This window comes from Saccopteryx bilineata, chromosome 1 (genome assembly GCF_036850765.1).
Source record: "Saccopteryx bilineata isolate mSacBil1 chromosome 1, mSacBil1_pri_phased_curated, whole genome shotgun sequence".
Classification (NCBI taxonomy): domain Eukaryota; kingdom Metazoa; phylum Chordata; class Mammalia; order Chiroptera; family Emballonuridae; genus Saccopteryx; species Saccopteryx bilineata.
Genome location: NC_089490.1, coordinates 369,262,539 through 369,290,114, shown reverse-complemented (window position 1 = coordinate 369,290,114; position 27,576 = coordinate 369,262,539). Strand labels below are relative to the sequence as shown.

Here is a 27,576-nt window from a genome sequence, read left to right as displayed (position 1 = left end):
GAAGCAACTATCTGCTTCTCCGCCCCCTCCCTCTTCCCCTTGTTTCCCTCTTCCCCTTTCTCAATCAGTGGCTCGATTGGTTCAAGTGTGTATCCTGGCCCCTGAGAATAGCTTGGTTGGTTCAAGCATGTCAGCCTCAGGCACTAAAAATAGTCTGGTGCTTGAGCATTGGCCTCAAATGGGGTTTGCTGGGTGGATCTCGGTTGGGGTGCATGCGGGAGTCTGTATCTCCCCTCCTCTCACTTAAAAAAACACTATTCAACATAATATATTACTGTAATATCAGTGATTCTTGTCTCTAATTTTTATTACAAATTATAGACACAAAATCTTAAATTGAAGGCCACAATTAATGCTTGATGAGCTGCCAAGTGATCGTTCAGCTTAAGACTGATTTTTGTGATGTTACCATCATTTCCTAGGAAATACATGGTTGATCCTGTTACTTTTTTTCCTTCTCTACAGCAGTAGAAATTTCAGTTGGGCCCAGAGCTGCCCAGAAAAGGCAATTTTCCCAGTCTCCCTGCAGGTAGATGTGGCCACATGTCTAAGTTACAGCCAATGAAATGTAAGCAGAGAGTCAAGTGAGTCAGGGACTTTCCTTAAGTGGCACAGGCACTTGGTCCCTTCTTTTTCCTTTCCTCTGTGGTTCTGCCTGGGATGGGTGGTGAGGTGGGGTGCTGCAGTGGGACACAGAGTGATTTTGGACCCTGTGTCTGAGATCCAGCACCAGCACGGTTGAGTGATAAGTTGGAGAAAGCTTGAGTCCCTTTGGACTTTGAGAAGCAGAGTCGTCCAAACAGCCCCAGACTTTAATGATGGAGAGAAAAAAAAATGATGGAGAAATAAACTTCCACCTCCTTTAAGTCACTGATGTCTTGTTTGTTTCTGTTACTCACAGCCAACTAATGAAATCAGTTTTCCACATCTGTGTTTTCAGAGTCCCTCAACCTTCAAAAACCCTGCGCTGTCTCAACAGTTATCTGTTTATTTCGGTACAATGCACTTGGCAAACGCAGGCTGGGGCAAAAGTAGGTTTACAGATGTGAGCACGCAAAATGTGGTTTCTTCTTATATTACTATTTATTAGTTATTGTTTATTAATTTTTTCCATATGAACAACTGTAAACCTATGTTAGCAATGATACAGCTGTCTCATGCAAGGCTAAGTACCAGAGACGATGTTATACTGAGAGAAATCCTTGAGCAAATCTAACACAAGTCATAGCCCTTAAGGTTTTTAACAGTGATGAAGGAAGGTGAAGTGTAAGGTGCTGATGATCAGAACCTTAACAGAGACCCGTGGGGAGGAAGGAAAGCCTGTTGGAGAAAGGACATTAGGTGTAACAACTAAAACATGAGATGTTAGCAAATAGAGAAAGGAGACGAATTCCAGAAAGAGGAACAGTATTTCCAAAGGCCTGTGAGCAGAAAACAACGTAGTGTGTTGACAGAAGAAAAGTTCAATGTGACTAGACGAGAGCAAGGAAGCCTGGGGACAGAGGTGGAGAGGAGGTAGGTGGGCACGCCCACAGTATTCACTCTGTTCTCCATTGTCTCACCATCTCCTACACTAGAGGGATGGAAAAAAAAAAAACAGAAAGATGACCAGAGTTCATAAAGAAGAAAATTCTAGGGCCCATTTTTCAGAATTTTCTTGTGGGTGAACAGACAGAATTTAAACCCACACCAACAGAATCAAAGTATTCTCTGATTCCGGGGTTTTCTCCCCCCACCACCACCACCAAAAGGAAAAAAAAAACTGATGTGAGAAAAGATAACATTTAATGGGATCATTGTTTTGCCCTGGTTTCTGTAAGAATGAACAGACCAAGCGAAAATATGCAAGTCATCCCTCTCAACAGAACGCTGCTTGTTCCCCTCTGTTCCTGAGCCTTCTCATTTACAGAAATAAATAGAGAAATACCACTCTCTCCCGGCAGAAGCTGACTTCTCAGAATTTTTTTCTTTATTTCTTCCATAAGGCAATCTTACTGCATTTTACTAAGCAAATGTGTGTATGCATGCTTTTAACATCCTCCCTGGTACTGGGAAGAGTTGGGAAAAGCCCACTAAAGGATTAAATAATTTACAGAGAACACTAGAGGGCAGGTGTCCCTTTTAGAACACTCTAGCCTGCCCTGTGGTGGTGCAGTGGATAAAGCATAGACCTGGAATGCTGAGGTTGCCAGTTCGAAACCCTGGGCTTGCCTGGTCAAGGCACATATGAGAAGCAACTACTATGAATTGATGCTTCCAGCTCTTACCCCCCTCTCTAAAATCAATAAACAACAACAACAAAAACACTCTCATTTCCACCCACACACCGGCTGACAACCATGCACTATGTGTACTATTGGAGGTATTCATGCCTGCATTGGTCCCTTTCCGGGTATTATTCACATGCAAGGCGAAAAACCTGCTGCACCGCTCTTCAAACAAGCCAGGCTGCGTGCTGGCTCCTCTTGTCCCCTCCCAAGCCTGGCTTCTTCTCATCATTTAGGTGGCACTTCAACTATTATTTCCTTGGAGAGGCCCCCACCTCGAGCTTTCCCTAATGTAATGCCTCCTGAATCCCATCACTCTGGATTGCACCAGATGTTTTCTTCTGACACATGCCAGAACCCAGTCATCTTGTATATTTGCTAATTTAAAAGTACATTACTAGAAAGTACTGTATACTCTTTCAAGGCAGTGATCTTGTCTTTTTTATTCACCATTCTATTCTTGGGACCTAGAAAAGCATTTGTGGAATATCTGCTGAATGAGTACTATTATTATTCACATCACAGGTAACTAAGTTATCAAATAACTTGATCAGGGTGTGCAGCAAGTCGATGACAGAATTACTTAACCTCAGAGACTCTGAAGCTATAAGAAATTTCTTCTTTTAACTATATTTTTTGGGATAAAAGTCATTTAAAAATCTTTCCTCTATGCTCTTAATGTCCAATCAAGTCTACCCTCAAAATACTACTCATGTTGTCCATTTTTTCTTTCCATTCTCTCTGCCACCATTTTAATTAATGCTCATATCCTATAAACAATTGGAATAATTTCCTAATTAATTGCTCCAACCTATATACAACCCTCTTCTGGGTAATTGCCTTAACTTTCATTTTATCATGCTATATCTACCTCAACACCCCAATGGCGGTCTAATGCTTTCAGGTTAAATTGCATTTTGACTTTATATTCAAGGCCTTCCATATTTGCCCCCAACCTACCTTTCTCATATTATTCCCTATGTAAAGTCTTCATATGATCTCCCGAAGAATTTGGCCCTCTCCCTATTCAAACATTGCTTGAGTTCTTCCTATTCCTTTATTATATTCACCTTAAAATCCTCTAAAAATGCCCTCCCTTATTCAAATCCCATTCATTTCTCAAGACACTGGTGAATTTCTATCTTCTTTTTGAAAGCTTTCCAGATAAATCCAACTCACATTGGCCCACTTGTATGTAAATTCATCAGTGCCTGGAACAGTGCCTAGCTGATTGTAAGCAAATTTTTGTCAAATGAATTAGTGCATCTGTAGTTGAAGTAAGCTCCATCTTATGGCACCTTTTATTTCATCTTATTTTATTTTACTTGAGTTATTCCTTTTGGGCTTCTTTCCAACTGAATCTTTGAGGTCTGAGTCCCTGACTGAAATCCAAATCCTTATACACAGGAGATAATATCTGACAATTTTTTCCACATGCTTTAATCAAGCGAGCCAAATGTCACATAGTATTATTGATAAACTTGCCTTTCTAATTTCTTTTTTGGAGTTATCGTTATTTTATTTCTTTATTTTTTATCCTGTGAAAAGGGAGGCAGAGACAGATTCCTGCATGAGACCTGACCAGGATCAACCTGGCAAGCCCAATAGGGGAAAATGCTCTGCCCATCTCGGGCATTGCTCTGTTACTCAGCAACCAAGCTCTTTTTAGTGCTTGAGATGGAGGCCATGGAGCCATATCTCAGTGCCCGGGGCCAACTCACTCCAATCTATTCAGGGCTGCAGAAGGGGGAGAGACAGAGAGAGAGAGAGAGAGAGAGAGAGAGAGAGAGAAGCAGGAAGGGAAGGGGCAGGGAAGCAGATGGTCATTTCTCTTGTGTGCCTTGACCGGGAATCTAAATCAGGACATCTACACACGGGTCGATGCTTCACCACTGCCTTTCTAATTTTTTTATATGGCTCAGGATTTAACAACTACACTTAAAACAATTAACCCTATAGATCTGAACCAGAGAGACCACTTGAGATTCAAAAATATTTTCCTTCTTTTTCTTTGGTTAATGTTTTCATCATCATTGATATACTGCAAAACAAATAATCGATCTAAGCCACTTCTTGTTGGAAGCCTAGCTGCATTTGTTTTTAATTTTTCTAATCCCCATGAAATGATAACCCAATAGCTGTGGTGTGCCAACAGTGTAAAGATACCAAACTAGGCACCCAGGATAGAAACTAGGACAAAATACTGCTCACACGCTTCAGGGCAACATATACAAAAAACAATGACCAGTGTTACATTTTCTCAATGCTAAGTATTACCATGAATGAATGAATGAATACAGGCTGAGTCATTACGTGAGGAAGGATGAATTAATACAGGCTGACTCATTACATGAGGGATTAGTGAAACTGCCTTTTACAACAGAGAACTGTCTTACATAGTACTGACTCTCTAGAAATTTATAATCTAACTTAACTTTAAGAGCTTTATATTTTTTTTCAAAAGATAAATTGATGACACTGACAACTTGCTCTTCAATTGCTTGGGTGTTGATTTAATCCACCCACCAGGAGGCCTTTCCCAGCCACTGTAGCCAGATCAGTCACATCTAGTACCTCTCTCCCACGTCATCCTGTTCTGACCTTATTAGTACATGGAAAGAGCTTATGTATTTATTGATTTATGTTAGGAATCAGCAAAATATGGCCCATAGGACAAATCCTGCCCTATCTTATTTTTGTAAATAATTTTATTAGAACACTGCCGTTTATTACATACTGCCTATGGCTGCTCTTGTGCTAAAACAATAGAGTTGAGTAGCTATGACAACAACTGTATGGCCCACAAAGCCTAAAATATTTCTATCTGGCTTTGTACTATCTGACTTTTGATCTATGAGTATATTCTCTGTCTCCTCACTCCCAAAATATGAAGAGACTGATTTGTTTACTGCTCTGAGCATAATACTGGTACCTGACATATAGTAGGTGCTTAATATTTGTTGCTGACCACTCACAGACTTAACAGGAGAAGGATAAATTGCATTGAATTGTACCCAAAGCTCTGAACTCAGCCACATATCTGGACTCATAGCTTTCTGGGTATATATGTGATGGACTCATATAAAGAAATTTGTAAATTGCCAAAGAATAGTCTGGGAAGGATTCTTTTTTCTTTTCTTTTTTTAGTGAGAGGAGGGGAGATAGAGACAGACTTCTGCATGCACCCCTATAGCGACCCACCTAGCAAACCCCTGTCTGGGGCCAATGCTCAAATCAACCAAACTATCCTCAGTGCCCAGGGCCAATGCTTGGAGGAATTGAGCCACTATCTGTGGAGGGGAAGACAGAGCGAAGGGAGAGAGAGGGGAAGAGATGGTCGTTTTTTTTTTTTTTGTTTGTTTGTTTTTGTTTTTTTTTTCTGAAGCTGGAAACAGGGAGAGACAGTCAGACAGACTCCCGCATGCGCCGGACCGGGATCCACCCGGCACGCCCACCAGGGGCGGTGCTCTGCCCCCCCAGGGGGCGATGCTCTGCCCATCCTGGGCGTCGCCATATTGCGACCAGAGCCACTCTAGCGCCTGAGGCAGAGGCCACAGAGCCATGCCCAGCGCCCGGGCCATCTCTGCTCCAATGGAGCCTTGGCTGCGGGAGGGGAAGAGAGAGACAGAGAGGAAAGCGCGGCGGAGGGGTGGAGAAGCAAATGGGCGCTTCTCCTGTGTGCCCTGGCCGGGAATCGAACCCGGGTCCTCCGCACGCTAGGCCGACGCTCTACCGCTGAGCCAACCGGCCAGGGCCGAGATGGTCGTTTTTTATGTGTGCCCTGACTGGGAATCGAATCTGGGATGTCCGCACACTGGGCTGACGCTCTACCACTGAGCCCACCACACAGAGTCTATGGAGAATATTCTTAAACCAAAGAATAGTTTTCACAGAAAATGCCTTGGACTCATTGCTGGGCTTATTGGGGGGGGGGGGGAAGAGCACTGTATTTTTTTATAACCTGGCTATGGTAAAAGAAAATGTCCTAAATCACCAGCCTGATTTGGAACTGAGAATCTGGGTAACATCTGGAAAACAAGAGCTTAGAGAAACAAATTCTAAAAACTTGTTGATAGTAACACCAGTTTGTTCCTTTTCTCTTCATTTCTTTGACTCTTGTCAATTGGTATTGCCCAGAGGTTTTATTGTTGTTGTTTTTTGTTGTTGTTTTTTACATATATTTTCAAAAGATAAAATGATGAAATTGACAACTCTCCCTAGTAGTAAAATATAAAGACACCATTTCCAGTCATTCTCTTTCAGTCTATATAAGTAGCTTACAATTTTAATCTATGGTAAGGTTCTCATTAAAAAATTCTTTAAGAAGTGGAAATTCTGACTGATTGAAACCCAGTTAATTCCTCTATGCCAGACAGATGTATCAAAACAAGCCAAAATCAACATGCTGCTTTTCAGATATTCTGTTTAAGGGGAAAAGATGAACTTCACAGTGTTTCGATTTTAAATAACCTACTTACCAAGATAGGAAGACTTACCCTGTCAGTCATAATACATGTCCTATCTGGAATTTTTATCAGATAGGTCTCCAGGCTGAGCTGCCAATGTCCTGACTTACCCACTCCTGAGCCAATATGGTTGGATGGTATTCACCCATTTTCTCTTCATTCTCTATAGTAGAGCCAAAGTGATTTTAAATACAATTTACTTACACAGGTGCCCTTATAAAAATTCTTTGGCATCTACCTATTTTTTTCAAGAGAAAGCCACAGCTCTTATCATACAGGTGGGTCCTCGTGACTTGACTCTGTGCCTGACCACCTCACGTCTCCCCTTCCCTGAGGTTCATATCACCCTCTCCTATACTTGGCCCTCTGCTCTGGAGGCTGCACGTCTGAGAGTTTTGATATCTCTGTCTTCCTTTCATCCCTTTTAGCTCTCCCTGCCTTGGCCTTTTCCCCAGTGCTCCTGAGTCTCGGCATAGGCTGCACCCTTCTGGCTCTGGCTGAAACACTCTCCTTCCTCCTGAACCTCCTAGAGTCTCAGCCCATACCTCTTCCTCCTAATAGCCTTTCATGATTCTAGAAGTCCAGATTAACAGAAACATCCTACAATAGGTACTACTATTGGGAATTCCAACTTCAAATCTAAGAAACGTATCACATGGAAGATCAGCGAAAGGGAGATCTCGATATTAAACTTTGATGTCTCCCCCAATATGATCTAAATTCTTAAAAGTCAATGCACCAAAGAAAACTGCTGTAAGGACTCACCCAAGCAACTCGATTATGCATCTCTTAGATAAATCTTCCAATGTACTGTGATTGGAAAAATCCAGGATTGTTCTTTTTAAAATATGGTGAAAGTTCTCTGTTTAAAATAGCATGCTAAATACATTTTAATCATTGATATATCTTGTTTTGAAAGCCCTTGACTTTCAGGAGAAAAGAGAGAGAACATGTGTGAAGAAAAGCCACTTGTAGTAGCTCTAACACCTAGTAATATGAGAAAGCACTGGGTTATTCTGGAGAAATACTTGTAACAGTATAAATAGGTCTGGAGATCATTGAATATAAAATTACACTTAAAATGAAACAAACAAAAAAACCTTTGACACATTTAACTGGGAATGACCGAACAACAAATCCTGGGTGGAGGCATTTTAAGTACATCAGCACCTCCCTCAGTAGCCTCTGGTTACATGGGAACAGCTAACAGTTAAAAAGCTAAGATCTAAATGGTTAAACTGCTTGCCACCTTTTCTATGACCTGCTTTGGGAAGGGAGTTGATAGGGGCATCTTAAGAATGAAATGAATTGATCTAAGAAATACCAACAAGGGCAGGCAGATAAGGTAATCTCACTACAGAGAGAACAACAGTTCACACCAGACAAGTCCCAGGACAATTCCAATTCCAGCCCTGTATAGACCTGGTAAGACCCAAAGGTGATCTAAATCTGAGGGCCTAGGACAGAGGGTGGCCCGGGACGTAGTGAATGAAGATGACTAGAACCTAAGTCCCATCTGTGGAAAGGTGTCTGAAATGAGGCAGGGGAGAACTGAAGACGAGGGACAGGCCAGGGTAAGGAGGCGCAGGATTGAAGGCAGTTTGGCAACCCTCCAGGAAGAGTCTCAAGGGCCAGAAGGCAGAGCCTCCTTCAGGGAGTGGTGGGACAGGAAGGTGGATGCACAAGCAGCAGACTGCAGCCCCTGGATGAAGAATTAGGGGGTTAACCCCTGTCAATCTCCAGGCATTTTATCTGCTGGGTCCAAGTGGTGATAAAGCCTCTGACCCTCTGCTTGTCACTGTCCAGGAAGCTCTTCACATCCTCCCAGAACTGCCTGGGTTCAACGATGAAAGGACATATGAGCCTGAAATGGGCTGCACCCACTGAAGGTCCTCTGTTCCGGGACCAGAAAAGACCAATAATAAAGCTCAGCCCCAGGCTCTCTGAGAGATGTCCCCAGGAAGTAAGTCTCTTGACCTTGATTCTTGTGCATTTCACTTCTGTTAGGAACATGGCTGTGTTATCCTTCTATGTCTGCATTTAAATAGAAAAACAAGTAACCAGGATGGGGGACAGCGCTCTGAAAACTGGACAAAGTAACCTCTCTTTTCTCTCTAACTCACCTTCTCTGGGAAAAGAAGGAAGGCAGAGAAAAGGCAAGAACTCTACTGTTTTTTGCCTCCCCAAAGCAGGATTTGAATTGCCCCTCTACCCCGAAAAATAGCATGCCTGCTCCACTACAAACCCATCCTACCAATTCCATGGTGCTTATTGAGATCCTATGAACTTCAAAGATTTTCTTTAACGACTCACCTTAAAATACAAAGAATTATAATGAGGGTTATCAGATAACTATATTCCTGACTTTCTAATTCAATCCGTGCCCTCCTAAAAGACACTTATGAAAAAAAAATTACTTTAAGAGAAGCAAGGAGAAGTGTGGAAATTTAAGTAGTGAAAAGAATACACACTCATATTCCCTGAACAAAGAAAATCTGTCAGGCAACATATTTTAACCAAGGGACATCTGAATATTGAAAGGCAAACTTCACACCCAGTCAGCAAGAGTGGTTCAAACAATCCTGGTGCTGAATGGGGGTCAGGGCTGTCATATCCAGATTAGCACAACAGACCAACATTTCACCTTCATTTAATAGTAACTTGCTTTTTAAATCTTTGTGCACCGTATCTCAGCAGGTCCAAGGGGCGTGATGTCTACTGTTTTCAACTCAATCAGGCACTCTAATGTTTTATAACATATTTTCAGGTTCAATAAGGAGATGTTAAAAGTGACTTTTCAAGAACTAACCTCTTTCTTTTATTTGTCAATTATTAATGTCTATAATCAATTAAATTATACTTCATTGTCAGAATTCTTAGTGTATGACTAATTATTTACATTGTAAAGCATGATCTCTACAAAGAAAGAGTTAATACAGTAATAGTATCCTTGAGAATTCTAGTAGTCGTCTGCACATTTCACATACTCATGCATTTGGTGAATAAATGAAGGATAAATTATGCATTAAGAAATGCATTGAACAATACTTCTTTAGAAACCTAAACATTCTCAGATTGTCGTTTCAAGATACAGTTATCCTATTTAAATCATTTACAAAATGGGACTTTTGTAATAATTATTTTGTATTTGTGCAAAACAGGTAACACTTATTCAAGTAAGCTGCTCTTTTTAGCTCAGAATTATTAATATTTAAAAACTAAAAATGAACCAACCCTTCTATGCACACTGGCAACCTCAAGGTGGCAAGTTCATGTTATTATAATCCATTCCTGTCCTCTTCAACCTTTCTTACACCCAAGTAATAAATCTCATGTGTTAGGAAAAGCGCTGCTGGTACGTTGAATAAGGATGATGTCAGGAGCAGAGACATGGCAGGAGCTCATGAGGCTCCGTATATGAAAAACCACAAAGGGCCATTTGTGCAGTGGGAACAGAAAGGAAATATGCTGAAATTATACGGCTTAGATGGTGCTTCCTTTTTATTCCATAAGCATATTATCTTAAATATTTTAAAGCAAAGACTTAAGATAATACTGCATACAGGAGCCAAATCATGGTTTATACTTTTGAACTGTTGTAATAATAAAGTTGACAAAGAGACACTCTGGAGTGTGGGACTTATACTCAGAAAAGAGAAAAATACCAGGCTTCCGCCTGCCACCCACCATAAGCCTCAGATTGCCACTGTCACAAAGTATGATGGGAGACCCATCATTTGAATACTTTATTAAGAAAAAAAATAGAAAGAAAAACATAGGTAAATTATTCACTTTTTGTTGCCCAACTTCCCTCATTGGTCTAGAGGTCAAGGCTCCACAGTGAAAGCAAAGTGGAGAGGTTTCCCCTTAATTATCTAAGTAATTACCTTAAATGTCTGCTTTGCTTTGGCTGTGGAGACATAGGCACAACCATGAAGACCCTACTGAAACAAGAAGATATGAAGTTCATAAAGTGCTCTCCACCTCCACTGCAGAAAGGCACACGAACATTACCTGGAAATGCAAACTGTGACCTTTTGTGACAAGATTAAAGAAATCCTTTTGGTAAAAGTTACATGAGAATGACTATTTGTATATATTTTTTTCATCTCCTCCAGCGAAAGGAAGTTTTATGGTTTAATAATCCACACTAAGTGATAATGGAAGCATACATCATCTAAGAATTGTCGACTGTGTTAGCCATTTGCATTTTAAAACACAAATGCTAGAATTATCTATGTTCTGGGGTCCTTTGGTTTTCTGTTCATTGCTCAGAACTCTTACTATAAAAATAAGAGAAACGTGTTAAGGAAGTAATTTTGCCTGGGAAACAGACATCAAGTCTGTGCCTTGTTTTAATAAGAGAAATGTTGCAGCAGACTCTAGAGAGTGTCTGATGAAGTCCTAGAAAAAAAATTGTTAAGTAAATGAAGCCATTATGTTCAATGTGAAACTTTCTACTTTGGGAGATATCCTGCCATCTTGTTCTAACTTCCCTGGTACCCATTCAGGTCACTGATGTTGGTCCTGCTTCTATTCAAGGCCCTACAAATATATTTACCCTCAGAGAACCATGTGATCCATGAGGCACTCTATCACATTCTATTATAATTAAAAATGAATTTATGTAGCACTCTAATCTCACAGTGATCACATACTCACAAAGAAACACTTTATCTAAAAGGTAATTTATAGAAAGGCCTTCAATCATAATTAAAGGTCATGCACCAGATTCTCTGTCTTAGCATTATGATTCTAAAGTCAAATGATCCTTGGGAAATATTTCTTTCTCGTTAATGTGATTAGATATTATTACGGTTTTAATTCCTTTATCTTTTAGTCAAGGCTATCTTCCTTTTATCTTTAAAATAGTTCATCTTCATCTTCATCTTTTTTTTTTTAAGAGAGAGATAGAGAGACAGGAACGGAAAGAGATAAGCATCAACTCCTAGTCGTGGCACTTTAGTTGTTCTTTGATTGCTTCTCATATGTGCCTTGACCATGGAAGCTACAGCAGAGTAAGTGACCCCTTGCTCAAGCCAGTGACCTTTGGGCTCAAGCTGGTGACCCTGGGGTCATGTCTATGATCCCATGCTCAAGCTAGCGACCCCATGCTCAAGTTGGTGAGCCCGCCCTCAAGCCAGATGAGCCCGTGCTCAAGCCAGCAAACTTAAGAGTTTTGTTTTTTTTTTCTTTTTGTATTTTTCCGAAGCTGGAAACAGGGAGGCAGTCAGACAGACTCCCGCATGCACCCGACCGGGATCTACCCGGCATGCCCACCAGGGGGCGGTGCTCTGCCCATCTTGGGGCGTTGCTCTGCTGCAATCAGAGCCATTCTAGCGCCTGAGGCAGAGGCCACAGAGCCATCCTCAGTGCCCGTGCCAACTTTGCTCCAGTGGAGCCTTGGCTGTGGGAGGGGAAGAGAGAGACAGAGAGGAAGGAGAGGGGGAGGGGTGGAGAAGCAGATAGGCACTTCTCCTGTGTGCCCTGGCCGGGAATCGAACCTGGGACTCCTGCACACCAGGCCAACGCTCTACCACTGAGCCAACCAGCCAGGGCCAAACTTAGGGTTTTGTATCTGTGTCTTCAGCATCCCAGGTTGCCACTTTATCCACTGTGCCATCGCCTGGTCAGGCTCATCTTTATCTTTCACTAGTTGATATATAATGTGTTATCCACCTGAGCTATGGTATTGCACATGAAGGAAGATCCTGTTCAATCTTTGAAGCCAAGATTTCAATAAAATTCAGGTTTCTCTGAAATTCTTTCAGTGCATATTGGAGGGTTTCTTTTTGCTATATGATGTTGAGTAAATACAAGAAATAGATGATATCTCCATGGTTGGATATGAGAATCCTCACCTTGCTTCTCAGAACACTTCTAGTTCTTTGTCATGTTGACTGTAAGTTGTTAGAAAATGGAGGCAAAAAAAGGTGTTTTGTTTTGTTTTTTAGTTGTTGTTCTTTTGACAGAGACAGAGAGTCAGAGAGAGGGATAGATAGGGACAGACAGATAGGAATGGAGACAGATGAGAAGCATCAATTCTTCATTGTGGCACCTTAGTTGTTCATTGATTGCTTTCCCATATGTGCCTTGACCAGGGGGCTACCACAGACTGAGTGACCCCTTGCTCAAGCCAGCGACCTTGGACTCAAGCTGGTGAGCATTGCTCAAACCATTTGAGTCCACGCTCAAGCTGGCGACCTCAGGGTTTCAAACCTGGGTCCTCTGCATCCCAGTCTGACGCTCTATCCACTGCTCCACCACCCAGTCAGCAAAAAGGTGTTTTGTGACTATCACTGTGGGAGAGGAAATTTGTGTTATATACATTGTGGTTCCAAGTGCCTCCTTGTACAAGGCTGAAGTCCATCTTAGCCTTAGGTGGGTGGATAATGTGACATTAATAAAGCTTTTAATGTTCTGTGGGCCATAGGAGTTTCCTTAATTTTTCTATTAACTCATGATGTTAAAAGACCATGAATATAAAAAACTGAGTCCTGGACTGGGTAGTATTATTATGGCTGACACATTGATGGGTGATGACAAATTAATATGTTACTACTACATGGGTGTTACAGTTTTGAAATTGGGATTCTCAGAAACCTTTTGCCTGATGCCAAAGTGAGAAGATGGATTTTAAATCAGGCTTCCCTTGACCAGCTTTCAAATGATGCCTCAGAGAAACTCTCTAATTATCTCTGTCCCACATACTCTGTGAGGCTGGATTTCAGAAAAATAAGACAAATGACTGTGTTCAGAGTGAAAGTCAATGACTGTTAACCAAGGTGTTGGTTTCTTGGAAAATGAACAAATAAAACATTGGAAGGATTGTATTTTGTTTGATTAAGGGATGAAAAAACCCTTTCCATGGTGATTTCTCAAATAATTATAATTTTTTTCATAGAGTTTAGAGCCCCCTAAAATTTGTCTCTAACACAAACTAGATTATAAGAACCCTGAGCCAGAGAAATAGCATTTCTCCATAATAGCCAAAAGTATGAGAAGGACAAGGTGTGAGTGCAGTGCAGGATTAGAAATTAGCAAGAGAAGCGAGTATGTAAAAGAAAGCTGAAACTAAGAGAAGAGTCATGAAATGTGATTTCTTGCTGGGGTTCTTTTAGGGAAATGTCAAATAGCTCTCTAAATAACTCACTGATTATATATATATAATTTATATATATAATTTCTTTTTTTTTAGTAACATTGGGATTTTTATTATAAAACAAATTGAGAATATATCCTAAGGCCAATATTATTGTTGTTGTTGTTATTATTATTCAGTGAGAGGAGGGGAGGCAGAGACAGACTCCCACATGTGCTCAGACTGGGATCTACCTGGAAAGACCACTAGGGGGTGATACTCTGCTCATTTGGGGCGTTGCTCTGTTGCTCAGCAGCTAAGCTCTCCCTACTGACTGAGGTGGAGGCCATGGAGCCATCCTCAGTGCCCAGGGCCAACTTACTCCAATTGAGCCATGGCTGCAAGAGGATAAGTGAGAGAGAGAGAGAGAGAGAGAGAGAGAAGCAGATGGGTGCTTCTCCTGTGTGCCCTGAATGGGAATCAAACCTGGGACTTCCACATGCAGGCCAACACTCTACCACTGAGCCAACCAGCCAGGGCCCTAAGATCAATATTAAACTGAAATCTTTACATCTTGTTCCTCCCAAAATCCTCACAAAGATTTCCTCAAGATCTTAGCATGCTTCTAACAAGATGGCAGGAAATGGCAGAATGTATCCTGAAATAACACACAACCAAGCCTCAAACAAAAATGTTAAGACTAATAGAGTTGAAACATGCCATTCCAGTGAACTCAGTAAGACTCCTGCAATGAAAGGCTGGGCAGTTAGGAAAAGGAGGCACTTGCTGGGTCCAGGTCCAAGGTTCCGAGTTTTTATGGAGGAACTGAAATTCAAAATGTCAAGTATTAGAGAAGAAATGCACAAGGTGTAAAATAACCAAGTCACACAGAAGCTTAATTCATTGATTTTATGAAAAAGATAAACCACCCCATAAATGAGTCGTATTTTCTTACAGTCCCTGCTGTAATGAAAATATTTCCACCATGCTTGACTACATTCACTACAAACTCAAGATGGCCACATTTGCAAAGTACATTCCTCAATGAATCTGGCTGTATCCTGTTTATGCAACTCAAGCCCATGGGAGAATTATATATAATTTATAATGTCAGATATTTCACAGATTTATGCTTTGGCTGCTAGAAGACTCATTAATAATTCAAGGCCATGACACATTATGTATAAATTGTTTCATTTCTTTTCCTTTGGCAAAAAAAAATATATCATTCATATTTTTAATCATTAAAATCATTCACATTTATATCAGCAGAGAACATATAAACCAAGAAATTGCTGTTGTTAGGAAAACTACAAAAGGAAGGAAGAGAAAAATCTTATAAACTTTACAAATTCACGTTATTGTGTAATATCTACTTTGTAATGCAAGTCAAATGAGACTTAAATCAAAAACACAGTGAATGACTAAGTGTTTCCATTTTTGTTAAGATAAAAAAAAACTTCAAAGGGAAATTTTATAGTGTGAAGTTTAAAATATATGGAATCTAACATATAAAAATTTATAATATGATTTAACCCTAGACTAACCACTTATTAGCTGGATTACCTTGGGAAAGTTGTTAAATCTTTTATCTGCAGTTTACTCAATTTAAAAAGATATGTAAATTAACAATCACTGATTTTTCTCAGAGAGTAGTAATGAAAATAAAATGAGAATGTACAAGTGAATATACTTTATAAACCATAGAAAAGTAAGGTATTCTCTACCACCATCAAGAAAAAGGACAAAAATAGTTCAGAAAAAAATGTTATTTACAAATTATGTAACATCCATTTTTAGGGAACTTGCTTTTAAAAGCACTAATTGCTATGTTAAAAGTTTTCAGTTTGTCCTTTGGCCTAAATCTAATTTAAACCCTTTCATTAAAGTATGAAGAGGTACACAAAAACAATTTTACCTTCCTCCTTTTCCACAGCATGTTCAGAAACTTCTTTCATACATAATCAAATTAAAGGATTAAACCCTAATTGCATAAAAGCAAACTGAAAATGGATATATATTTCATTGAGAATATCCCTTAGTTTCTTCATTCCCAGAATAAATTTTGGCTTCTGGAAGATTATTCAAGTCTGGTAAATATATGTATTTTTAAAAATCAATAAATATGTTGTACAATACGAAAACCATTCTGGTTGGTTTTTCTGAAAAAAAAAAATTAGGGGGGGTTGTTGTTGTTTTTTGTAATGTTCATTGTTTCCTGGGTACTTTCTTCTGACCTTCCAATGGGGGTTGACTATTAAATTTCTATTTTGCCAAAGCACACCAGCAAAGGGATGAGTGAATTAGGAGCTGCACATTAAGTACGGTTCAATTATTAACGGATGCTGAAAGGTTGAGGAACAATACTCACAACATGACATGCTGAAAGACTAGACAGTCTGAAAGAGAATGAAAGCATAGACTGTAATTAAAACCATGGGCTCTGCAGTCAGACATCTTTAATTCAAAGAAAGGTTTTGACTCTTACAGCTGTGTGGCCTTTGGCAAGTAATTAATTCCCTAACGTTTGGTTTCCTTATTGTGAAAATGGAAATCATAATAGTGTCTCTTTCAAAGAGTTGTGAGGGCTAAATAAAAGAATCCAAGGAGAGTAGTTAGACAAGCACCCGACACACTGACGACATACAGGGAATATTAAATGGTATATGTAATGAAACGTGGACAAAATAAAAGTTTATTTTTCTCACAAAATTCTTGACTAGGGGTATAAATTTCAGGCACAGAAAAATCAACTTAATATTTCTCTTAAAATCAAAATGCCCAATCGTTGGATTAATCAACTTTCTGATATTGCTCCTTTTCACTACACATACACACACCATACTATAATACACACACACATATATATATGTATATATATACATACACATATACATGTATATATACATATGCAACAAATCTATCTTCATAGCAGAAAAGCTACAGCAGTGCAAAAATTGGAAATCACAGGACATGAAGCCACTGAATTTTCCAATGCTTCTAGAAGTTTAAATAATTTTGATTTGTGGCTGGTGAGAAAAAATTTTTCAATCTATTCTACATGCAAGGTGAAAGAGAGTCACAAATGTATTGTACAATTTACAGGCATTGTAATCCAGGTGAAGATGAGTAAAAGTACTAATCAGGCCAGGTGAAAGGTAAACATAAATTTTAAAACTACTCATGGCTAGGTGCCAATAATACCAAATTCTCAGGAGAAAGGATCTTTGGTTTTGAGTTCTCATTTATGTATTGTTCTTCTCACTTGATATACCCTCTTAACAGTTCCATGGAAAGAGAAGTAAATTATCTAACTTAAATAAGAATAGAGATTTGCCCATATATACATATTAGCTAATCTTTCCGTTCTTGTAAAAGACATCAACTAACATTTTTCTTGCTTTTAAAGGTGGATGCAATCTGCAACAAAGTCTAGTTTAAATTTTTCTATGTTTAAAATTTTTCAATCTTAAGAAATAAATCTCAAAAAACAACACCCTAACAGCCAATTTATTTTTACAGCAATGGTGAATCATTACTCGTTTATTTTGCATTCACACAGGACATATGCTTTTCTCAGAAAGAAGAGTTTAAGAGGACCTACTAACATTTGCAAAGTCCCTTGAGAGATGTGTTACCAAAGTGTAAATTAGAACCATGTTATTAGCCCAGCCTCATGAAACATGAATGAATTCCAAACAAATGAGTGTCTTTAATGGAGCAAAATATTATAAAAGTAACTTAAAATCTGATATTATAATGTTTGAATACATTTTAAATGTTGCTGCTTGCTTTTCCTGAATAAGTGATCTTTTAAGGAAGTTGGGCAAAGAAAGGGGCCCAGTCTGAAAATATTCATGTGCTAATAACAGCCATCTCTCTCACCATGGATCAGAGCACTATAACTGTTGTCTGAGATTTTGCACACATCAGAGGCAAACATGGTCATATTTTCCCTAGAAATGAATGAAAGACATTAGATGATTTTGAAATCCTAATCACTGCTCTTATAAATTGTTAAATTGCAGGAAAGGTTTACATTAAATTTTTTTTAAAAAATGAATTTTTGACATTCACCTGCTCAGTAATGGCTATCTGTACGTTTCTACCAAGATAAATGGAAGTATTATTCTGCTTGCTACTTGTTTAAAACTCCTTTGCAATTTTACATAACAGCGCATTTTTCATTACCAGGAAAGGTATGCAATTTGAACCATGCTACTTTTTTTACTCACAGTAAATCCATATGTGTCATCAGAGCAGAAAAGGAAATAATATCAGTCACTATCATTGGACCTTCCCTTAGAGTGAGTCCCAGAAGACATTGCCCGGCTGAGTTGCTATAGCAACAGAGCTCTGGTGCCTCTTTTGCTTGGTTTGTTACCGTGAGTTGATTTTTACCGCACAGGTATAATCCTGAAGAATTTTTATAGTAAAGAAGAAATTACAATGAATCAATAACAATGTGTGTGACCTTTCCATTAATCCAAGATGATTTCATTTAAAAGAAGTATAGCAAAGGTGACTCCATAACATTTCAAATCCCTTTGCTGATTTCCAATTAAATTATTCATTCTTTTCTTTAGGCTCTTTATTTTTTTCTCTTTTTCTTTTTTCTTTTTTTCTTTATTTCTGAAGCTGGAAACGGGGAGAGACAGTCAGACTCCCACATGCGCCCGACCGGGATCCACCCGGCTCGCCCACCAGGGGCAACGCTCTGCCCACCAGGGGGCGATGCTCTGTCTTCAGGCTCTTTAAATAGTCACACTTCTTAGTTCCCTTAAGGCAGGGTATTGCCATGTGAAAAAGAAAATTCCCTGAACCATTAGGGTGTTAGCATGAAACCTCATCTGATTTTTTTTGCAAGATTTTATTTTATTTTTATTTATTTTTCTATTAAATTTTTGGGGTGACATTATTTAAAATGATTATATAAGTTTCAACCATACAATTCTATGATACATCATCTTTATATTGTATTGTGTCATATGGTTTTACCTAACTATGAAAGTCTGCTATAAAAATGTCTTGATATAATATTAATCCACTTTTAAAATATCTACAATTAGCAAGAAGACTCACAAGACTCTACTGGCAATATAGATTTATCTTCTGACTTTATTTAAAAAGTTATCAATACAGATAATATAATACACCTTATAATGTATATAAGTCTAATTGGCTTTGACTATTAAACTAGATAGGTCATACAAAGCTTTTTGAACAATGTCGGGCATACAAATAAACACCTAATAAATATTGTTATAATTTTTATTACTCTCATAACACAGTCAAACACATTATATCTTTTTCTTTATAGTAGAAACTATTGATTATAGAACTGTAATGCCTTTTATATTCTGATATCTTTAAATTAAAAATGGTATAAGGAATATACTACTGTGTAGCTGAACCTAAAATATATTGTAAAAATGTGCAGCTTTATTTTAGAGGGCTAAATTTGTGAATAAAATATTTGTACTTAATTGACATGCCATAGGGAAGCAGCTTGGAGTGGAGTGTATTATGGGTTTGGGAGTCAAAACTTCAACTTTGTGCCTGACCAGGCAATGGCACAGTGGATAGAGAGTCAGCCTTGGATGCTGAGGACCCAGGTTCTAAACCCTGAGGTCACCAGCTTGAGCACAGGCTTACCAGCTTGAATGCGGTGTCACCAGCTTGAGCGTGGGATCATGGACATGACACCATGGTCGCTGGCTTGAGCCCAAAGGTCACTGGCTTGAAGCCCAAGGTTGCTGGTTTGAGCAAGGGGACACTCGCTCTGCTGGAGCCCCCTGGTCAAGGCACATATGAGAAAGCAGTGAATGAGTCAAGTATCACAACTATGAGTTGATGCTTCTCATCTCCCTTTTTTCCTGTCTGTCTCTCTCTCTAAGAAAAAAAAAACACTTCAATTTTGTTTTTCATACTACTTACTTCAGACCTAGGCTCTGTAAGGTTGGGGCAGAGGGGTGTCACCTGTAACAAAGGATGGAAACACTGCCCTGGCCGGTTGGTTCAGCGGTAGAGCGTCGGCCTGGCGTGTGGGGGACCAGGGTTTGATTCCCGGCCAGGGCACATAGGAGAAGCGCCCATTTGCTTCTCCACCCCCACCCCCTCCTTCCTCTCTGTCTCTCTCTTCCCCTCCCGCAGCCGAGGCTCCATTGGAGCAAAGATGGCCCGGGCGCTGGGGATGGTTCCTTGGCCTCTGCCCCAGGCACTAGAGTGGCTCTGGTCGCTGCAGAGCAACGCCCCCTGGTGGGCAGAGCGTCGCCCCTGGTGGGCGTGCCGGGTGGATCCCGGTCGGGCGCATGCGGGAGTCTGTCTGACTGTCTCTCCCCGTTTCCAGCTTCAGAAAAATACAAAAAAAAAAAAAAAAAAAAGAAAGGATGGAGGATGGAAACACTTTCTTGGCTGTAGTAGTAAAGGGGAATCAGTGAGAGTGTATGTAAAGCACTTGCTACAATGCCAGGCTCACATGATATTTTAAAAGTTTTAGCTGTCTGTTCTTCAAAGTTTTGCAGGTTATTTCCTTGAACCATAATTACCAAATGGATCTTTAAGGCAAGAATGAGTATAAAGTCAATATTTCTTAGCAGTACTTTCATATATACATATATGGGTTTTAACTCTGGCAAATATAGAAAACTTTCAATTCAGTATAACTCTGTTACAAATTAATTTTTTAAATTTGCTTTGATTGATAAGTCCTTTTCCAAAGTATGTTTTCCTGACCTCCTATCTCATCATGATGTTCTGGGGGAAAGTAAAAAAAAGTGGGAGAGGCCTGACCTGTGGTGGTGCAGTGGATATAGTGTCGACCTGGAAATGCTGAGGTCGCCTGTTCAAAACCCTGGGCTTGCCTGGTCAAGGCACATATAGGAGTTGATGCTTCCAGCTCCTCCCCCCTTCTCTCTCTCTCTCTTCTCTCTTTCTGTCTCTCTCTCCTCTCTAAAAATGAATAAATAAAATTTAAAAAAAAAGTGGGAGAAAGGCAATTTCTATGGTCAGATACATTTGGAAAACATTATGGATTCACTATGTACGATGGGATTAATAGATCATATTAATATATTCATCCCTTCAAGAAATCCCAGATCATTCCAGATAAACAAATCAATACTGTTTAGTGGTAGAGAACGTAAATTCAGGAGTTGGAGCCTTTGAACCCCACTTTCACCATTTATTAGCTTATATCTTTGAGAAGATATTCAACCTCCATGTTTCAACTTCCTCATCTGTAAAATAGGAAAGGCAACAGATTTCCCATACTGGGATGAGAAGAAAAATGGGATCCATCATGTGCTCAGACAGAGCTAACAGAGTCAGTAATCAATATTAAGAGTTAATAAAGAAGCCTGTTATAAATTCTTTATCATGATAACACTTCTTTATAAATAATACTTTTGAACACCTTTTGGAACTATTATTCCTTGGAACACGCCTTGAACAAAATTCAAGTACAATGTCAGGGTAGTGATAAGTTGTAATTAAGTAAAAAAGAATTCATCAAATTAGTGCCCAAAGCAAGTAGCACAAAAAGCTACCTTACAACATATGAACCCACCAGCTTGCATGTTATTGTGCCAGAAAGTCTTACTAACAGAACATTAAACGATGTTAAGTATAAAGATCTTACCCCATGGCCATTTGACTCATTAGAGCCATTTATAAATCACTTTATCATATTAGCACAGATCAGTTTATCATAGTAGGTTACTGGCACGTCACTAAAACTTAAGCTTTAAAGGAAAAGGATGTCATGATTAAATCATTCATGCCCAAAGGAGAGAAAACTGAGTCCATGGCTCAATTATGGTGTCTGCAGAGAGAAGGGACATTATACCCATGTTTGCATGTTTTTTAATACTAACCTAAAACAAGTTGAGAGAGTTTTTTAAATGGAGAGATAAAATAGTAAAGGAAGATAAGAAAAGGTAAAGGCTTCAGCCAAGAAAAAATATGCTATAATTTCATAACAAAAATGCAAAGTCCTTCTTGAAATATAACACGATGACTCCAATAAACCTCCCTACCCTTTTCCAGAAAATGGGAAGCTTAGCCACAGGACTAGAAAAATAAGCAGTTCGCTAATTAATATGATATCTTATAAAAGTCCCTTTATTCTCAAATTTGTAACTGTATCAGGCTACTGACTTCTTTTGAAGGGTTCATGGTGCTCACATCATCAGAAGTAAATGCAAAACAAAAAAAATATTCATAATTATACACCCTCAACACCTCAACAATTAAAAACTATTTTCAATTATTCCTATTCCCTTCAAATCTTAATCACAAGTATATATCAGTTTTACGCAGAGATATTTTTATATGTAAATACTATCTCAAAGTCTGTTTTTTTCCACATAACATAATATCTTCATTATTTTCTCACAAGGATACAAAGATATCTTCAAAATGATCCTTTCTACTACCTGGATGGTTATAGTTTCCCCTGATCAGACATGCAATGATTTCTAATTATGGCGTTGTACAACTTTCTTCCTTCATATAGCTCTTCCTGACTTTTAGACCGGTAGTTTTCAGCTTCAGCCCACTTCAGAATAACTCAAAGGGCTTGTCAGAACACAGGTGGTGGGGCCCACCCTCAGAGAGCCTCTAACTGAGTAAGTCCTGGTAAGGCCAAAAATCTGCAGTTCCAACCAGTTCCCAGGTCATGCGGATGCTACTAATCTGGGGATCACTTTTTTAAAAATACCATTAGATTGTTTACATAGAAATTATCATCACTGAATTGAGTTTGACAAATAAAATAGCACAGACCTTTGATGGCACCTGAGAAAGCTTTCTTATAAGCTCACACACGTTCATATTGCCAATCAACTTGTTAACACTTGAAACTTGGGTAGAAACTAACTGAATGAACAAATGAACAAAGAAGAGTTCTTACTTCTCTCCTCCTCCAGATCATACCATTAGGCCTGAGATTCATCTATTTACATTTAAAAGATACATAGCATGGCTAAATTATCATATCTACCTCTCTGTTACCACATAAATCAGCAGGGAGGTTTATCACTGTCCAAATTCAATAGTCACTGAAATACTTATACTTTGAAGGAAAGTAAATTAGTATCTTCACTACACAGGCACAAATTAGTTGCATTTATCTTGCTTGTCCATCAGATTGTTCAATACACCAGTGTTGCTCATTGGAATGTATAGAACAAAAGTATGGCTTTGAAAATTATTTTTGATAAGCTAGAAACAAGGTAATTCCCACACTGGCAGGGATTATTAGCATAATTGTATAAAAGCCAGTTAAAACCTCAGAGGTTTTCCACTATAGTATTGGATTCTTTATATTTGGGTAGAGACTAATCCCTCCCTCTGAAATGGAGACACATGCACATAAGCAAACATGCCTACATCACCATATAAGCGCCTCTACATAAGCGCACGCTACGTAGCCATGTATGTGAAGTGTTCATTCATACACTGGTTTCTAGAAAACCACAGACAAGGCATGCTTAGCAAAGATATCCACTGCAGAAAATGTCTTCTGGGCTCCTTGACTGTAATTTGCTCACATTCTTATATTTTTTCATTCTTATTTGCTGTTACTGTATCTGTCTGTATGTATAAAGAGAAGATGTGTTCATATACATGAGAATCATTAAACCATATGTAGGTAAAGTGATTGGGTATTGTCAACAAAACCTTGGAATTTGGCTAGCAATAAAATTGTTAAATCAAGGGTACATGTATTACATGCAGACTTATGAAGAGAAACCTGTAAGTATCTATTTCTAAGAGAGAGTATTTTTCTGAGTCACTGTTTTGACAATTGTGTTATATTTACATAAGAGCTAAGTCAGCAGTTCCTTGCATGGACAGGTTCATTATGGGCATAGGAAGACACTGCTATTTTCCGGACTGACAGAAAACTGGGGGATAAAAGTTAAGATACCAGGTATATTTCGTTTTATAGAATAATATGCATAAATGCATCTACTTATTATATATTATGTAGTAAATATGACCATATTTAGTAGCCTCAAAAAGATATGACAAAGTTTAAAATATGCCAATGTTAAAAATGTAAGTTTAACAAATGCAGAACTTCAGCAGCGACACTGTGAGGTCATCATTCCCCACTGAGAATTTAACTAAAGGCATTTACTACTTAATCCAGGTGTTTAGAGAGCCATCAAATTAAGACATTAGCAGCAACAACCATATGATCATTTGCAAAACAATACCTCTGAGGTTTTTGTTGTTGTTGTTGAGTAATAACTGCCAGTTCCTTATGGTGAGTTAGTGCAGAATGACAATCAATTATAGTTCCTGCCAAAAATCAAAAGTACTACCCAAAGTGTATACTCATCAATGAGATGGTAATTAGTTTGTGCATTCAGTGATGAGAAGGAAACGGAGAAAATGTGTAATGAACAATGCTTGTCTGTGAAGTGTCAGTCCCTAAACTCAAGGGAATGGGAGGTCGGAAGCCTCTAGGGGTAGCCTAAAACAACAGAGGAGTCTTTGTAGAATCACTCTCCTCTAATGGGGTGGGAATGTATGCTTGGCAAGCCGAAGGAATAATAATTTCAATAACTATTATGTTAACAAATATCTCCCTTCTTTTGACAAATAGTTTTACTTTACAATTTAGGCAGCCACATAATGATTTCTTTTTAAAAATTAAAAATTGAAAAAATAGGTTAATTATAAAGTAAAATCTGTTTTTAAAAAAATAGTTCAAATTAAATGTAGACAGCACAAAATGAAAAAAAGTGAATGACTAAAGTTTGTTAAAACACCTGTCAGAGCAGCACTACGCCCTCCCTTGCTGGCCAGTCAGTGAATAGCCACTGTCATCTTCCTTACTGCAGGCTTGCCTGGAGCATTAGAAGCAGGAAACTGAATGTGCACAGTATGTTACAGTGTGTTCTGCTGAAACACACTGGTATTTAATTCAAATCCTATCACTAGGGAAGTTAATGTAATTTTTTTCAGTAAAGCAAATCTCAATTCCTCTATAAATAATACATGCTCAGATTTTACTAAAAGGAAACCATTTTCTGAAAAGAAAAATGGAACACCAAAATATATCTTACATGTTAAATACAACTTAAATTTATGTTATTTACAAGTATAGATATTATATTCTTTGACAATTGACTAAATAGAAAAGACCCGACACAAATAAACAAACTTTATATATATATAGTTTTTGGTGTGTGTGTGTGTGTGTGTGTGTGTGTGTGTGTGTGTGTGTGTTTTTGCCTAAAGATATTAGGTTACATTAGAAGATAATGCATATAATTTATGTGTTTTGTCAATACTTCTATCATAAAAGGAATAATTGTTTACATGAATAAAACCCTGTTTGGATTCTAGGCTCAAGGGCCTAATGTTCTCAAGGAGCCTGAGTCTCAACTGAGAAAGAAAAACATAGTAAAATTTAAACACATCTTTGGAAATACCAATTCACTATTTTTTAATGTACTAAAGGGAAAGCAGGCAGCTTGGCTGAAATAAACCTGTCTGTGTTCCTTATAACAAGGAACAAGAGAACACTAAGCACTGATGGGGACAACTGTTTATCCTAGTGAGGTGTAGTCAAATCCCTAATAATAACATATCATTACATCCCTTGCATTGCTATTCCCAAGCAAAGTATCAATTATTACTGGAATTTTTTTTTCAATCAATAAACACTGACTTAAATCAGATTAAAATACAAAATGATTGTCAGGATTACTGAAGGCTAATTATGATCCAACTTTTCTTCAAATAACCTTAAAAACTTGCCATGCAAATGATTTTCAGTCAAAAATTAAGAAAGCATTACATAGACAAAACTACTGGGCCATCACTGAGTTGAGTGCTGTTGAGAATATTCATTGATTATACTAGATGTACACATTCAAGTCACTCTGCTCCATAAAGTGAAATAACAAGCGAGATACCTGTAAGTTATTCAAGCAGAGACTATAACTCCTTTCTATCATAACCCTCTGTTATTTAGGAAATGACTAAACAATAAGGTAGAAAATATTCAGATGTATCCACTGGAAGTTTCTAGGACTATATCAGTGTTACGGCTTTCATCTTCTTATTTCTGAGAAGAATAATTATTGATCTTATAAAAAGTCACAAACTTATTTTGTGAGATTAAGTTTTCTTGATTATTACCAAAACAGATCACAAATTAAAGGCTGGACATGTTACTTTACTGAGCCACTAACTTCAACCTATAACTGCTCATGATATCTTGTCTCCTTTCTCATGAGGACAGTGCAAAATGCTCAGAGACTACCAAACCATTCATTGGCACAGGTATACATTCCTTTATCGAGCCCCAGAGAACTAATGAAGAAATGGCAGTCGACATTTAACCAAGTTATGGTAACGAGTTTCCAGTCTACTCACTCTGGTGCATAACCCAAACCGCTTTAAAAATCATGTTCAAATACTTTGAAAGTTACCAGGACCAACAGGAAGATCTTCCTGAGGTTGAGATATGAAAGACCAGGGCAGAATATTGATTTCTGTTTCCCAGGGGGGATATATGTGTGTATGTGCGAGTATTGTGCTGGGGGGGGGGGAGAAGTTCCTTTGAGACTAAATATATATAAAAAAAGACATTTGTTTTTTTCTTTCCCTGATTGTATTTTATCTCTACGATCTATTTGTTGTGCATGTTTCTGTAAATGTAGAAAGAGATAGTTCTATTTATTTAGCCCTCAGCAATAATTTGTACGATACATTTTAAAATCTTCATACCTCCTGTCTTCAAGTCCAATTGTTACCACCACAGGGGAAGTTTCTGCTTAATTATCGGTCATATTTTCCTGTTAGTCTCATAAAGGGCAAGATATCCAGTGAAAAGTAAAACTTTACCCTAATGAAGAGGATCTTTTCTCCCACTCGGTATCTTCCTTGAGACAATCTCTCCACGCAGAATTTATTTGGGCATTTGCAAGGAGGATCCTCAGAAATCCTTTTCACCTGAAATAGAAGAGTTAAAGCAAGTTCATTCTCCTTAATCAAGTCCCATTTCTATTAATTTGTTCTGTGATTTCACAGGGGCCTGTGAACCCACAGACCATTATTGCTTTTAAATTTGTTCTATATCAGACTATGAATGTGATATGAGCAAAGAAATAGCACATTAAGTCCTAACTATGTAAAGGTCAGGCCCAGAAGGCGTTTTGTGAAGGCCAATTACTGCACTATGGCACGAGGCGGGTGATGACAGCGACAACAATGCTGGAGAACAATGATGAGCAAATCAGCTGGCAGCGTAGGAATGATGGTCTGGTTCTCATTCTGAGAGGATTATAAAGATCATGTACATCGGGTTGCTAAGATAAACATATTGAAAATAGAATAGAGTGTATATTAACATAGCATTGGTCTCCTCATTATAATTTGACAGTATTAATTTTACCCATTTTAAAATAAATGAGAATTTAAAAAAATGTTTAATGAGACTATTATTTCATTTTATTTTGAACTTAAAGATTTTCCATTAGAAGTCACCTCTAACCCACTCAGGCTTATCCAACAATTCACTCCACCTCAGAAAGGGCTACCTACCTAAACTTACATCTCTGGCAATATCTTACAATTTACAAGTTTCATAGAATTCATGTCTCAAATTTATCTCTATTTCATTTATCTATCTCCCTATTCTTGAAAAAATACCTAATCTAAATGGTATGTGCACAATGCTTATAAGTAGTTGTGACTATCAGAAGACAATGGATAGTCCATGACTTTAGGAATAAAATTT

The 27,576-nt window shown here is 38.4% G+C and overlaps 1 protein-coding gene across 6 annotated transcripts in view; it reads right to left on the bottom strand.

Moving 5' to 3' along the window:
- The window catches only part of GAS2 (growth arrest specific 2), a 137,132-nt gene that overhangs the window by 29,374 nt on the left and 80,182 nt on the right, over positions 1-27,576 (bottom strand). For 4 of the 6 annotated variants that reach the window (XM_066251144.1, XM_066251142.1, XM_066251145.1 and 1 more), the window contains exons 7-8: positions 26,682-26,789; positions 10,621-10,674 (exon numbers count right to left, since the gene is read on the bottom strand). In XM_066251144.1, the coding sequence (XP_066107241.1) occupies positions 10,621-10,674; positions 26,682-26,789 (162 nt within the window). Of the gene's footprint in view, positions 1-10,620; positions 10,678-26,681; positions 26,790-27,576 lie in introns of all 6 variants that reach the window. The other 2 variants (XR_010728096.1, XM_066251147.1) reach the window with 2 other exon arrangements.